The 15160-nt window shown below is 45.7% G+C and overlaps 1 protein-coding gene across 1 annotated transcript; it reads right to left on the bottom strand.

Annotated features, from left to right (window-relative positions):
* Positions 1-3771: 3771 nt before the first annotated feature.
* TLCD5 (TLC domain containing 5) lies at positions 3772-14777 on the bottom strand. Its single transcript, XM_081843207.1, has 3 exons — positions 13985-14777; positions 10003-10201; positions 3772-4775 (listed from the first exon to the last, which is right to left on the bottom strand). The coding sequence occupies exons 2-3, from the start codon at positions 10196-10198 to the stop codon at positions 4237-4239; spliced, it is 735 nt and encodes a 244-aa protein (XP_081699333.1). The 5' UTR covers positions 10199-10201; positions 13985-14777; the 3' UTR covers positions 3772-4236.
* Between the last annotated feature and the right edge of the window lie 383 nt (positions 14778-15160).

Below are 15160 nucleotides of genomic sequence, written 5' to 3'. Positions count from 1 at the left end.
AGGAAAGGAGCTGGTTGACTAAAATCCCTTATTTTGGCTGCTGATCCCTTATTTTCGAGGCTGCTGGTCCCTTATTTTCAAATCTGTTAGTTGACAGCTATGTCTCTAATTTCAGCTAGGAGGGAGTTCTATCACCATGCTCCCGGTAATAAATACCGGACAAATTTTATGCAGTACCGGGGCCGTTTATTCAATACACAGATGAAACTAAGTCTTAAAGATGCACTCTCCAAAGCAGTATTTTTCCTGGGGAACAACTGCCTGTAAGAGATAAAACAATGTTTGTCCTGTCCCTGAGACATTACGATACCGGCCAGTTGAATAATTGACATGAATCGATAAGAATTGCTCATGTCTATGTATCAACTTGATCCCTGTATTAGGGTTGGGGGGGGGAGGCGTTGCGCTGCTCATTTATTATTACATGTAAAAATCCAATAAAATTTATTTTTTTCTGAAAATAAATAAATAAATACAAAAAAAGGAACATTGATTTGTACATCGCGAGAGAGACACTGCTCTCAATGAAGAAGGTCACATTTCGGTCAGCTCCTTGGCTTGTTTTATCCCATGGAAGTGTTCTCAGAATCACAGCCCAAGAGCTATGAACTAGTACATTTTTGGGTGGCTTTAAGGAAAGCTATTGCCCTCTCAGTCTCCACCTGCAATTTGGGAATTATAATACTGGCCTACTTTACAGGATTGTCCAAGACAAAGTGTTCTGATTTCCCCCCCTAAATAATTTTCTAGTGTCAGCAAGTACTACTGCTATCCACGTGGCGAAACTGAGCTGAAGACTCATTCGCTTGAATGGGATATTTGGGACAAGATGAAAAATTTGATTGTTGGATAAAAATGGAGATACTGTATCAGCCTTCTCCAACTTGGTGCTGTCCAGATTTCAAGTCTACAATTCCTATCAGCCAACATGGCTGTATGATGATCCTGGGGCTGATGGGAATTGTAGTTTAGAACATCTAGAAGCCACCCTTCCCTGGCTGGGGAACGTTTTCTTATATAGTTGCTTGTAACTAACACACCAGCCAGGAATCAGATTCAGCCCTGCTGGAGCTAAGCGGTGGAAGACAGGACTCAAGAAAGCTGAGATTGTCCTCTGTTCTCATGACTGGGAGTTGTGGCATTCTATATAAGCTGCCATTTATTTTTTAGGTTAGCTACGAGGCAGCTAAGCAGCTTTCAGTATTACACCTAAATATATTTTCTTTGGGATGATTTGGTGGTGGTATATGTGTTTGTTGGGTTTGACTAGTGGTATAGTTGATTTTATTTTTTTTGAAGAATTCAAGTGTTGATTCAAACTTATGGCCTGTCTGAATCAACAATTTGAAGACTTTTCAGTATATGAGATCTCATCACTATAGCCAAATGGTTTATTGATGGTGGTGTCAATCCAGAGATGTCAAATGGGGGGGGGGAGTAGGAGGTAATCAAATAAGCACATAAATATGATGATTAATGCAGTTTATGGCTGCAATCCTGTTCCAGCTCACTTAGGAGTAAGTCCCATTAAACTAGGTGGTGTTTACTTTGTGTAGATGTGCATATCCTTGTTCTGTAAATCTCCTGTAGGGCAAGGTAGAGATTTCCTTACGGAGCAATTCTGTAATGTCTATGCAGAAGGAAGTCCCATATTCAGTTTAGTAGAGCTTACTCATTAGTAGGGATGGGCAAATATGTCAGTTGCAGTTTCTCATTTTTCCATTCCTAACTTCAGCCCCCCACATTTCCATATCAGCTTACATTAAAAAAAAAAAAGTAATCACGAAAATTCGGCAGCATTTTTAGTGCACAGTTCTCCGAATATTCAAACTTTTGTATGCAATTTTGCCTAATTGACACATTTTTGCAATACCACTTCCCCTGACATAGTTCAATGCTGTATGCTATTTTCACCAATAGATGCATTTTGATGCACACTTTATCTCAGTATATGCATTTTTGGGGGTATAATTTACTTAGCTAGGCTACATTGCAAAATTCAGACAAGTCCAAATTTTGAAGGATGGCTGCAATTTGGTTGACATATTGTTGCAAAGAGAATTGGATTTATCCCTCATCTCCACTTACAGCTAAGTCGTTATAAGACTGCAACTTTTTGCCTTCTCTCGATACACGCATGAATGCATATTTGTGCATACACACACTTGGACTGCCAAAGTCAAGAGGAAATGCCAGCAGCTTTTCGTGTGTGTGTGTGTGTCCATTTCACAAACCCAAAGCAGGCATTCGGCAACTTCTTGAGAAGTGAGTAGGCTTCATAGCCACACTGAAGTCTGAGCTGCAGGCAGGTCTCCTGTGTAGCCAGAGAGACACCGCCGCCCCTGGGAGATCAAGGGCAGTTTTCTGGAGCACAGGAAGATTAGCACAAATTATCCCCCTGAGCACCGGAGAGAGTTCTGGATGGCAGATTCAGGACACGGCACGGTATAAAAACCCTTCCTGTGAAAAGCACCATGTGGAAACCGACAGGGCAACCTGTAACCTCCTTATCTGTTCTTTCTGAAAATCGTTGCTTGGAGATTCCCAAGCGACTTCCGTGATGAGAAGCACCAGCGTTTGCCTTGACATTGCAGGGAGGGAGCAGCAGCAGCTTTTAACTGTGGTGCAAAAAATAACACTTGTGACAGCTGGAGCAGTCTTCCGACCCCATGCTGATGCCCGTTTAGGAACGGGAGCAAGGAGTCTGCACAATTGTCACAGCTCTTAGGTTTGTATTGCCAAGAGAAAACACCTGCCACGGCCACTTTGAGTGCACTACAACAAGGGAATATCTGCTTCAAGGGGAAGGGAAGGGCTGCTTCTGGGTTTGGAAATAAGTTCAGCTGCAAATGGGCTTTTTTTCATATGCAGGCAAATTTCAAATTATTCCTGCTTCAATGCTGGCCTCGTCCATACTAGCATAGATCACGGCTAAAGATTCCCGGTAAATCTCTCGTAATCAAGCTGGCAGGCTTTAAAAAACCCAGTCTGATTGCCCAGAGCAAGCACAATGGCAGTGGCATAGCATGGGAGGACCACGGGGCAGTTTCCCCGGGTGCAAAATTGTTCGGAGCGCAAAATTTTAACACCTGGTGCTGCCTCAATACAGCTGCATGCTTCCATCGCTGGGCTCTGTTGAACCAGGAAGTGACATCTCCAGACAATGGAACAACTCTTCTTTTCTTAAGTCTGTGGCTGCAATCTCTCAGGTGATATGGACACTGTTAAGTAGTTGAATACACATATGTACTCCATCCGTTCCCCTCCCTCCCACCCTTCCACACGCCCCAGGTGCTGGCAACCCATGTTACACCACTGCATGGTGGACCCAGATTTGATGCCTGCCATTTCCTCTTGAGATATCCCAGGCAGCTGAGTCAAGAGACTGTCAGAGGCCTTCATGGCAGTCAGGATCCATAGGCTTGGAGCATGTATGGAGATCTTGTTGGTGGAGCCAGGGAGTATCTCCAGTATCTCAATCTAAAGGAAGTTGTAGACTGTGAAATCCAGCTGGATGGGCTTTGGCAGTGTGGAACAGCTGGAAGAAGCCAGATCCTTGCTTCAGAGAGGATGCAACCATCCTTGGCCTGGAGGTCAATGATTGGCAAAGCTGAAGCCAGTAAGAGGCAAATTCAGGTTTTGTCTCCATCCTCTTCTCTGATAAGTTTTGCAAAGGCACCAGGAGGAAGAACCTGCAGCCAGTGCCAGCTCCTGCACTGGTTGCAAGAAAAAAGGGAGGACACTTGGGGCCTGACTGAGGTCAGATTGAGGAACACCCTGTTTCCCCTACAGGCCAGCCTCCACTTGCCTGCAGGCTTTGTGGTTTAGTCCTTCCTCCAGCACTGGCATTTTCTGCCAAGTTTCCTTTGAGGCGAATATCCACCCATTCAATTCAAACCATGATTCGTGTCTGGCCCTAAAGATCCCTCATCTTTGGAACGAGCTCTGGAGGTCAGCAGTTCCTTGGTTCCTCCCAATCCAGTTTTTCTTATGTGAAGCACCTTGACAGTTTCCTGTCCATCAAAGATGCTTCCTACTTCATAAGAGCATAGAATTGTAGAGTTGGGTGGGACCCCGAGGGTCATTTAGTCCAACCCCCTGCAATGCAGCTGTCCCAAATGGGGATCGAACCTGCAACCTTGGCGTTATTGGCACCATGCTCTAACCAACTGAGCTATCTAGGTTCTGTTTGCTTGTTGCTTGATTATTGCACAACAGCCCACTGGGAAGTCAAAGTCAGCATTTCGGCAGATGTCCGTTTTCCTTGGGAAGCTTTCCTTTCGTTTTTTCATTCTTCCAAGCAAAATATTTCTTCGTTGTTTTCCTCCTGGCAAAACTGAGGATATCCAACATAAATGCCCAGGACACCACATACATGGCCAGGACGCCACCCCTCAGCATCCAGATGGTGTTGGGCGAAGTCATCACCGACTGTACAATCCATGCTCCGCCGGCGATGCGCAGCCCCAGGAAGAGAAATACGAAAAGGTAATCCACCACATCCCCGAGGAGGTTGTGATAGCGCCCCATCTCCCGTAGGAACCAGCGTAGCTGCAGCAGAGGGTTGGTGATCTCGCTCACGAAGACGACGGCGTTGATCTCGGTGGCAGACTTGCCAATCATCAGCACGAAAGCCAGGCCACCGACACTGAGCATGTGGTGGGAGAGCATCAGGTTGCCCTCGCTCTTGAAATAAATGCACCAGCTCAAGTCGAAGAGGAAGTATCCCAGCGACAAGCACATCAGGCAGACCTGGAGAGCCGTGTTGGGGTAGCCTGGAAAGACGAGAAAAATGGGTTGACTGAGTTTACTATCCTAGAATCTCAGAACTGCAGAGTTGGAAGGGACCATAGGGTGCAAATCTAATGCTTGAAATGATGACCCTTGCACCTTATAAGTTTCTAAACTGCTCTTTAAAATACAGTTGTACCTTGGTTGTCAAACATCTTGGTACTCAGACATTTTGGCTCCCGAACGCCACAAACCCAGAAGTGAGTGTCGTGGTTTGTGAACGTTCTTTGGAAGCCAAACGGCCGACAGGCTTCCGTGGCTTCTGATTGGCTGCAGGAACTTCCTGCTGCCAATCAGAAACCGAGCTTTGGTTTCTGGACATTTTGGAAGTCGAACGGACTTCTGGAACGGATTCCGTTCGACTTCTGAGGTACGACTGTAACAAAAAACACATTTTACACGCTGAAAATCCAATGCTTTTGCCATTTGATGTCCCAGACCTATTCCCCTGCTTTTTTGAACTCAATCCTCTCCATCACCAAAATTTGAGCAAGCTCTCAAAAGAGAAACTTACTCTGAAAAGAGTATTTGGGAATGATATCAAATATCATGTTTATGCATCCAAAGGTCAGATTCTAAAACAGGAAATCTGGTTTTGAAGTGTGTGTGTGTGTTGCATGCATGCAAAACTCAAGCCTTGGTTCTGTGAGATGCTCCATAAGTATTCCCAGAACAACTTCCAAGTTTTTAATAGCATCTCTCCCATATGCTCTGGGGGAAAAGTCATAATTCAGTGGCCTCTCCAGGCAGTGGCGTAGCGTGGGGGGTGCAGGGGGGGCCGGCCGCACCGGGCGCAACATCTGGGGGTTAGGGTTAGGGGTAGGGTTAGGGGGCGCAAATCCACGGGTTAGGGGGCGCAAATTACTTGCCTTGCCCCGGGTGCTGACAACCCACGCTACGCCACTGTCTCCAGGTCAGGCTGAGAGAGACCCCTGAGTCTGAATTCTTGGAGAGCTGCTGCCAATCAGAATAGAGAATACAGGATGGACCAAAAGATATGTGGGATTCAGTTTCCTAACTTCCTGTGAAGTGGCATTGGGAGAAAGAAAAAATGGCTGTGGGTTTTCAAGGCCACTGAGAATTATCATTACTCAGATAGACTGCTCCTGCCTGGAAGCTCTTCTGCAGGAAGTCTGCTGGTGGTGCAGCTCCTGATGCTGAACGCCCTTCATTTAATTCTCCACTACAGCCTTGGCAGCTTTCAGCATTGCACCGTAGGCAGGGAACTAATAAGAACCCGCATTGTTGCCTTTCTGGCTTGGCCTGCTGCTCATACTAAGCCTTGGAATAAGCTGATGTCTGGTTTTTCATCAGCTACAAAAGCATGCCTGGTTATGCTACACTGAAAAATCAACACAGTTAACATTATTATACAATACAGTCGTACCTTGGATCCCAAATGCCTTGCGAGTCAAACGTTTTGGCTCCTGAACGCCGCAACCCTGGGAGTGAGTGTTCTGGTTTGCGAACATTCTTTGGAACTCGAACGTCCGACGGGGCTTCCACGGCTTCTGATTGGCTGCAGGAACTTCCTGCAGCCAATCAGAAGCCGCACCTTGGTTTCCAAACATCTTGGAAGTTGAACGGACTTCCGGGACAGATTCCGTTCGATTTCTGAGGTACCACTGTAGTATATTTGATGCCCATTTTGTGCCTTTGCCCAGATGGTGCCCTGGGCCCCCTGATTACCCCAGCAGTAATTACACAAGTGGAGAAAAAGGGATTTGCAGCTGGTGTCAGTAGCTCAGATGTCACCCGGCCAAATGGCTTAAAGTAAGAGCCTGCTCTGTGGAATTTTTAGATACTCCCACAAGGACGACAGGTGCCTCGTGAAACAGTTATAAAGACCTAATCCTGGCGATCAGGAGCTGAACTAAATGCAAGCGAGGGCTTGCGAGGACACAGCAAGGGGAGATGACATTCAGAGCACCAGGCGTGAATTTGTTCCAAGTGAAAGAGAGGAGCGAAAGGAAAGGGCAAAGAAGGAAAGTGGCAAAAGATGGTGGGTCATTTGACAGCAGGGTAGCAGAAGCACCACCATTTGCGGGTCACTGTTAAAGTTCTAGTCCTCATTGTTATGGATGAAAGCTTGAAATCATGTTGGCAGTGTGCGCTAACATGCTCAGGACTAGTAAGCAATTGCAACCACCACCAAGGATATTATATCTAAATAATAATAATAATAATAATAATAATAATAATAATAATAATAATTTGTTATTTATATCCCACCCATCTGGCTGAGTTTCTCTAGCCACTCTGGGTGGTGCCCATCATCATCATCATCATCATCATCATCATCATCATCATCAAACTTTAAAAACTTCCCTAAACAGGGCTGCCTTCAGATGTCTTCTAAAAGTCAGATAGTTGTTTATTTCCTTGACATCTGGTGGGAGGGCGTTCTACAGGGTGGGCGCCACTACCAAGAAGGCCCTCTGCCTGGTTCCCTGTAGCTTCACTTCTCTCAGTGAGGGAACCGCCAGAAGGCCCTCAGAGCTGGACCTTAGTGTCTGGGCAGAATGATGGGGGTGGAGATGCTCCTTCAGGTATAATACTGCATAAGGTTCTTGGGCATTGTTGTCCTTGCTTATTATCTACCTGTCTGTCTGTCTTTCTGTCTGTCTGTCTTAATAATAACAATAATTTCTGAGGCTAGCACTTCGCCCTTTTTTTGCTACTGAACCTTCAGCAAAAATAAACTGGAGATCTCAGATAACAGTTGACCTTTCCTGAAGCATCTTAGGAACTGCCATCAGGACCCACGCTTCGGAAATTGCAGAGATTGTGATGTCATTACAGGGCAAGTCTGATTTGTTCCCAGACCATGCAGGCATTATGGTAATCAATCTGCGTAACAAGTGGCCATGCAGGGTAGCAAGCAGTTTGCTGGATTTTAGCAGAGACCTGAATTCAGATCCCTGCTTAACTCAGTCTTGGGTCAGTCATTATCACTCATGTCTGACCTACCTCATAGGATTATTGTGAGCAGAAAACAGAGAGAATGGGAGTGGCATGCAATTAATGTATAAAGTACAACGAATGACTGAAAAAGTAAAAGTAGGGGCATAATAGTGTTTTGTTTTCAAAGGAAGATGTTAGAAGGTTACAGTTTACCTGTATACCAAGGCTTCCAACCTGGAAACTCTGACCCGCTTTTCCCAGATATTCAGAGAAGTGGAGAGGCTCAGTGCTAAGATGGGACCCTCTGCACATGGTCAGAGGTACTTTCTCTTTTCATTCGCTTCCAATTCTAGCACTTGTGACAAGTTCTGAAGATGAGCGCTAGCAAGTCATAGTTCAAAATAAATCTAGTGTACATTTTTAGCTGTGTAAGGGACTGTAAGGAATCATTGTGGGCACGGAGGATGAAAGAATGGACCCTATCCAGCAACATGGACTCTCTGCTTGAAACAGAAAAGGGGAAAACATCTGCACTGATCAAACCCACATTCTATGGAGATGTTATTTATATAATTTCAAACATCATTTCAAAAGGACTAGAATCTTGCTGTTAAAAAGAAGAAGAGGTAGATAAAAACCCAGCAACAAAAGCTGAGAGTTGTAGGAAGGAGAAATTCTACAGGGGTGGGGGCGGGGGGAATGCTGCAATCTGCAACTATAAATTGGGTAATGCATTTGTTCATTTTGCAGAATTTACAGGCCAGTCTTCGGCACGTCTGCTCAGAAGTAAGGCCCAACAAGTTCAATGAAGTTTCCTCCCAGGCCATCAGCTTTCCACGACCAGGTGCCTTCCAGATGTTTTGGACTAAACTCTCACCAGTCCAAGTTGGCACAGTCGAGCTGGCTGGGGCTGATGGGAGTTATAGCCCAAAAGAGCTGGAGGAGGCTACCAGGTTGCAGAAATCTGGTGTCTAGGAATGTGGTCTCCTGTTCTCCTTCAATCGGCTGATCCGGGACAGAGGGGCGAACCTGGGAAGTTTATGTCTACCAGAGGAAAGAACAATTATGGCAGGGTAGAGGAGCGAGGCAAGAAGACTCAAGTGAGCTGGATGGAAGGCATGGCAGGAATGGAAGCGGCGAAGTGGATGGACCCGGGAGTAGACGATAAAGTGCAGGAGTAAGACATCAGGTGGAGATCAGAATGGTGGGAACCTGGGTTAGGAGAAGCAAGGACAAATGGGAGTCAAGGGTCTGAGCTACAAAACAGGAAGATGCTAGTTGGAATGTCATAGCCAAGCCACTGCTCTCAACGCAGAGAATGACTTATTCCGAGTCAGACTGTTCATCCATGTGGCTCAGTATTGTCTCCAGGGTCCCGGGCGGGGGAACATTCCCAGCCCTACCCAGTGATGCCACTGGGGATTAAATCTGGGGCCATTTCTGTGCATAGCAGATCCTCCAGCACTGAACTGCAGCTCACCTTCTCCCAGATATAAAATGAGGATGATGATACAGACCTACCTTTTGGAGGTCATTGTACAAGTTACAAGTGAAGCTCTTTGAACATCCCAAAGCGCTTTATATAAGTGCTACATGGCATTATTTGTACTCAGCGAACAATAGAGATGTGAATGCCCAGAATCCCCCCCTCCCCCCGCAGAAAAACCAAATTTAAAAAATGCCCCATATCCTAATTTTCTCTAAGTTCATAATAAAAGAAGTTGGGGAAGAAACTGGAAAAATGGTGGGGAAATGGAATTCTCCACCCTATTTTTCCTGGGATATTTTTTTCTTGGGCCTTCAGATCTCTAGGAGCAATCAGGGTTGCAAATCATACTCTCAGCCAATTGAGAGGGTTAGAGGGTTGGACTAGGACCCAGGAGATCATTCATTCATTCATTCATTCATTCCTGCTTGTCCATGAAGCTAGTGGTTAGAGGGTTGGACTAGGACCCAGGAGATCATTCATTCATTCATTCATTCCTGCTCATCCATGAAGCTCACAGGGCATTCTTGAGCCAGTCACAGTCTCTCAGCCTAATGTACCTCTCAAAGGGTTGTTGTGAGGATAAAATGAGGAGGTGGAGAACTGTGTATGCCACTTTGAGCTCCTTGGAGGAAAGATGAGATGTAAATGGAATGAATGGATGAGTGGATGAATAAAGTCACAGCGGAGCTGTGCTTTTGGGATGGGAATGGCATAGCAGACAGAGGTTTAGCCGTGGTGGATGAGCAGAGCAACGGCACCCACATTTGACACCCTGTTACCTCTGACAACCCCCTTGAGGATGAATCATCTCTGCGTACCTGCATGAGTCAAAGGCCAGGGCCCATCAATCAGAGCGATGTAGCCGGAGAAGAAGGTGACAATTAGCCCGTGCAAAAGGGTGACCAGCCGGCAGCTCCATTCGGGGCTGCGATGCTTGTTCCGGTACAAGAAGCCGCCATAGAGCGACAGCCAGACCACAAGGCTGCAGATCACTTGCAGAATGATGACGATCATAATCTTGTAGCCAAAAAAGAGTGGGGAAAGAAAGGTATGGATTAAGTCAGTTACAACTGGGGACTTAAGGAGCTGACGACTTCTGTCCCGTTGCGGTTTCATTGCAATCAGCGCTGTTTCCACTCTGCTACAGTTCGGCTTCTGCTAGAATCAACATTACGCATCTCACTATCTGCCATTTTTGAAACTTATGTACAGTGGTACCTTGGGTTAAGTACTTAATTCATTCCGGAGCTCTGTTCTTAACCTGAAACTGTACTTAACCTGAAGCACCACTTTAGCTAATGGGGCCTCCTGGTGCTGCTGCGCTGCTGGAGCACAATTTCTGTTCTCATTCTGAAGCAAAGTTCTTAATCCGAGGTACTATTTCTGAGTTAGCGGAGTCTGTAACCTGAAGCGTATGTAACCCGAGGTACCACTGTAATTAATTTCAAGTTTAATTTCAATTGATGGGGAAAATGTCAGAATCAATGCAGAAAATAATTATTTGTGTAAAGTTCAGAGACAAAGAACAATTACAGTGAATACCAAGCATATTGGTTTGCCTGATTTCTGATTGTGACCTCGGACGAACTTGCAAATTTTGGGATTGACCAGTAGTTTGACTCAGTATATAAGGCAGCTTCCTATGTTCCTATGTCTTAAGGGAAGGGTTGTAGCTCAGTGGTAGAGCATCTGCTTTGCTTGCAGAAGGCCTCAGATTCAATCCCTGGCATCTCCAGGGAGGGATGGGAGAGACCCCTGCCTGGGGGGAAACCCTGGGAAGCCACTGCCAGTCAGTGCAGATAATATTGAGCTAGGTGGATTGATTTGGTACACAGTAGTTTCAGACATTCCTATGATTGCAACAATAATATTCTGAATGCTGAAACCTGCCATTGCCTGTTCAGGACACTGTATTTGCAATAGCAAATAAGCAGCTATGATGGTGGGCGTGGAAAGTCACAGATATTTGTGGCATCCCTAACTTTATTCTGCCTTTATTTTATTTTTAAAGCCTAGCTTTAAAATCTGGAAAGTCACTGGCCCTGTGAAACAAACCCTGGTCATTTGTGCAAGCAAAAGAATGTAGAGCTCAGGCAGGAAAAACACAGAGTTCATCCCAGTCATATCAGTGCCTTGTGTGAGCAAATGGCCCACATTGCCCAAAAATTCCACACCAAATAACCTGAATTCTGAGAGCTGTAGGAATTATGCAAATTAACAGAAGTTATGTAAATACACTTCCATTTCATGTTATAATCTGATTCAAATTATTTTGCACAACTCTGATTTTGTTAGGGGATGGGAGTTCCTCAGGACACTGATCTCTGTCCCCTGATTGCTGGAAATGTTGAGTCAACCTTGCCATGTCCAGATTTCAGCCCAAGCTGACCATGCACTTTGACGCATTCTGACTCAGCCATAAGGGCTAGAAACTTACCCTGATTTTTTAAAGCAGAGATTCTCAAGATGTTGATTACTGCCTTCAGGACCAAATGCTGCCTTTTTCTGGAGACACACAAACAGGGGCAGCCTGTCCTGCTTCGCTGCCTGAGGCAAAATGAGAAGGTGCTGCCCCTTCTCAGTGGAAGCTTGGCTTAGCAGAGTTGTGCAGCGGCAGTGGATTTCCGTAAGATCTCCAGTGGCAGGGAGGTGGGGTTTCAATGGGGGCACTGCATCATGGGATTCTGCCGCTCGAGGCAGCTGCTTCAGACTGTCTCTTGGGCTGGCTGACCCTGTTTCTACATAGCATTATTGCGCATTATTTGTTTCAAAAATGCAGTGGAAATCTTAAAGGTGGACTTCTTCCCTTTAAGTAGGGTATGGGGCAGGGGGCACCTGCTGTGCTTTAAGAAATCCCAACTGCTCTCTTGCTTAAGGGAAACTTGCTATGCAGGTTCCACAAAACAATGGCCTGTTTCAATATGTAAAGGGACGGCCATGCAAGTGGTTACTTAATTAGGTCAACCACTTAAAAACATCCCTTAATGAAGAATGACAAGAGGATGCACTCCTTGCATATTTCCCCAGGACTTGACTTCCTGTGCACAATCACTGTTAAAATATGAGTAAAAGTTCGCTGGAGCTGTTTGGAGAAAGAGGGAGAAACTGGGCAAATTAAATCCAGCTTTTGCTTCCCCTCCCCAACAGCTGCTTAGTGTCATCACACTCATCACCTTTAACCAGGGTTACACAAACACAAACTCAGAGCCTATACTGTGAACATTATCAAGGCGATCAGCCCTATCCGTTACACTTTTATAGGGTACGTGGGTGGCACCATGGTGTAAACCACTGAGTTTCTTGGGCTTGCCAATTGTAAAGTTATTAGTTTGAATCCGCTCGGCGGGGTGAGCTCCCTGTCCCAGCTCTTGCCAACCTAGCGGTCAAAAGCATACCAGTGCAAGTAGATAAACAGGTACTGCTGTGGTGGGAAGGTAAACGTCGTTTCCATGTGCTCTGGCACTCATAATGGAGTCCTGTGAGCTGGAAGTGATTTAGTCATGCTGGCCACATGACCTGGAAAAGCTGTCTGTGGACAAATGCTGGCTCCCTTGACATCTGAAAGCAGAGAGCAGTGCCACACCTCATAGTCTAATTTGACTGGAATTAACCATCCAGGGGTTCTTTACCTTTCTTTTTCTTTTTACTCTTTTACAGAAAGGCATTTTCCTTTATCTGAGTTTTCTACAGCAGTTGACAAAGCTGTGGGTGGAGCATGGGGAGGACTGCAACCCTGGTGCAAAACTGAATAAGCAAAGGAAACAAGACCCCAACCGGGGGATTAAGTGAGCCTTCTGCTCATTGACAATTTCAAAATGGATGGAGTTGCAAGAGACACCATCTAGTGGCTCACCCTCGTAATCACAGTTGTTAAATTTGGGCTGGGAAAGGGGTTTCTATGAACTAGGAGTTGGGCATTTGGTCTGAGCACACACTCCAGTGCTGGTTTGGGATGCAGTGTAAACACGATGTTAGGCACAATCCATACCTACCCTGTATGCAGTGCTAGTTTCCTAGAGGAAGAGGTGCCAGAGCTCACCATGAACTTCTCCCTCGTTCTCTTAGAATGGCAATGGCGCCAATGTGAGTGGTGCCAGAACTGAGCTCCGGTGAGCTCTGAGTGAAAAAAAGCCCTTTCTCTATGTATCCTTTCATTTCTTAGGAAATGCTGCATTTTGATGTGGTTCCCCCTCAAATCAGCTTTATTTCAAATAGAGAAAAAGAATGACCCAGCTGTGTTTTAGGCCAGTAATGTGTACACAACCTTAATGGTTCTGGTCCCCTAAGTTTCTAGCAGCAGAGATATGACAGGCACCCTCACTTTTGACTTCCAGGTCTCTCTTGAAGACTGGTTAATGCCAACAGGCCTACACACGTGTTTAAAATGATCTTGAGTAGACAGTTGTCTTAAAAGCTTATCATCATCATCCTCACTAAAATTTGTATACCGGCCTATACCCGTAGGTCTCAGGGCAGTTCACAAGATAAAAACACATGATAAAAACACAAAATACATAACAAAAACAAAAACAAGAAGAACCCAGTAATTTTGCTGTGCGGTGCCCTGATGCTTTGTGAGAAGGTGGAATATAAAAACGTTTACACATAAATAAGACCAATCTCTGGGAGGACATGAAGATCAATGAGCTAGCAGACAGCTCTGTATAATCTGTGTATTTTCCAGATATTTTTTTCCCTACTCTTTTCCTCACCTCCTTCTGCTACTTAGCCCCTGGTGAGTTCACCACCCCTACAAGCAAAATGAAAGTTACAGGGGCACGATTCACACCAGGTACTCACAAACAAGTTCCTTGAAACAGGAATGGCTGTGACTCCAACAGCAGTCCAGCAAACAGCCAGTGGCCTCCTCTGTAACTTCTTGCTGAATGAAGGACTGTATTTGTCTCAAAGGGCTCGCAGAGCTCGCACAGAAACTCAGGAAGCAGTTTTAACTTCCTGGTCCCAGTAGCATGGAGGCCAATTCTCCCATGTGCATTATGAGTCACTGGGCTCCCCAGTCTCTTATAACCTTCCAGTTGAGGGCAGGTTGGTTTATTATGACTGCTGGTCCTTCACATTTCCTTTTTATGACAGGCTTACTACGTCTGTTGCCCGGCAAGTAAAACCAGATTCTTTTGTGATTATACTTCAGAAGGATCTGAGTGAAAAAGTGCTGGTTGGTGAGGACAATTGGTTGTTAGGAAGAGAGGAGTCCTCCTCCTCCTCCTCCTCCTCCTCTCTGGGCTCTCTGGAATGAGATTAGGGTCATTACACTTACCAAATTGTTTTGCGTATGCTTTGCAGGTGTGGCCCCAGATGGTGTCCCAATGGGAAGGTGGCTGTCAGTGGCTACTAGTCACAATGGCTACATATCCAGTGCCAGACCAAAAGGACAGGAGATGAGCCTTCTGCATCAGCCAGTGGCCCATCTAGACCAGCATCCTGTTCTCAAAAGGAACGCCATGCCATGTGGTCTAAACTACTGAGCCCCTTACGCTTGCCGATCGGAAGGTCAGCGGTTCAAATCCCTGCAATGGATTGAGCTCCCATTGCTCTGTCCCAGCACATGCCAACCCAGCAGTTCGAAAGCACACCAGTGTAAGTAGATAAATAGGTATCACTGTGGCGGGAAGGTAAACAGCAACATGACCCGGAAAGCTGTCTGTGGACAAATGCCAACTCTCTTGGCCTGAAAGTGAAATGAGCACCACAACCCCATAGTTGCCTTTGACTGGACATAACCATCCAGGGGTCCTTTACCTTTACCTTTTTTACCTGTTCTCACAGTGAGTGCCCAGGTGCTTGGGGAAAAACCCTTAGAACATGTGCAGTGGTTAACCTAAATTTTGGGGGCCCTAAAGCTTGAACAGTTTTGGGAACCCCTTCACAATTGTTAGGGGGCAGGCTTCCCTGTACAGTCATACCTTGGAAGCCGAATTTAATCTGTTCTAGAAGTCTGTTTGACTTCCAAAACAT

Source organism: Podarcis erhardii (assembly GCF_964252035.2).
Source record: "Podarcis erhardii genome assembly, chromosome: 16".
NCBI lineage: Eukaryota > Metazoa > Chordata > Lepidosauria > Squamata > Lacertidae > Podarcis > Podarcis erhardii.
This window is presented reverse-complemented; position numbering and strand designations above follow the sequence as displayed.

What these genes read in the sequence shown, in the direction of transcription:
- TLCD5 (XM_081843207.1), bottom strand. Translation starts at nt 10,198, where the DNA reads ATGATCGTCATCATTCTGCAAGTGATCTGCAGCCTTGTGGTCTGGCTG. An exon ending in CTGGCCTTTGACTCATGCAG is followed by an intron (nt 4,776 to 10,002) that starts GTACGCAGAGAT and finishes TCGTCTTTCCAG; the next exon opens with GCTACCCCAACACGGCTCTC.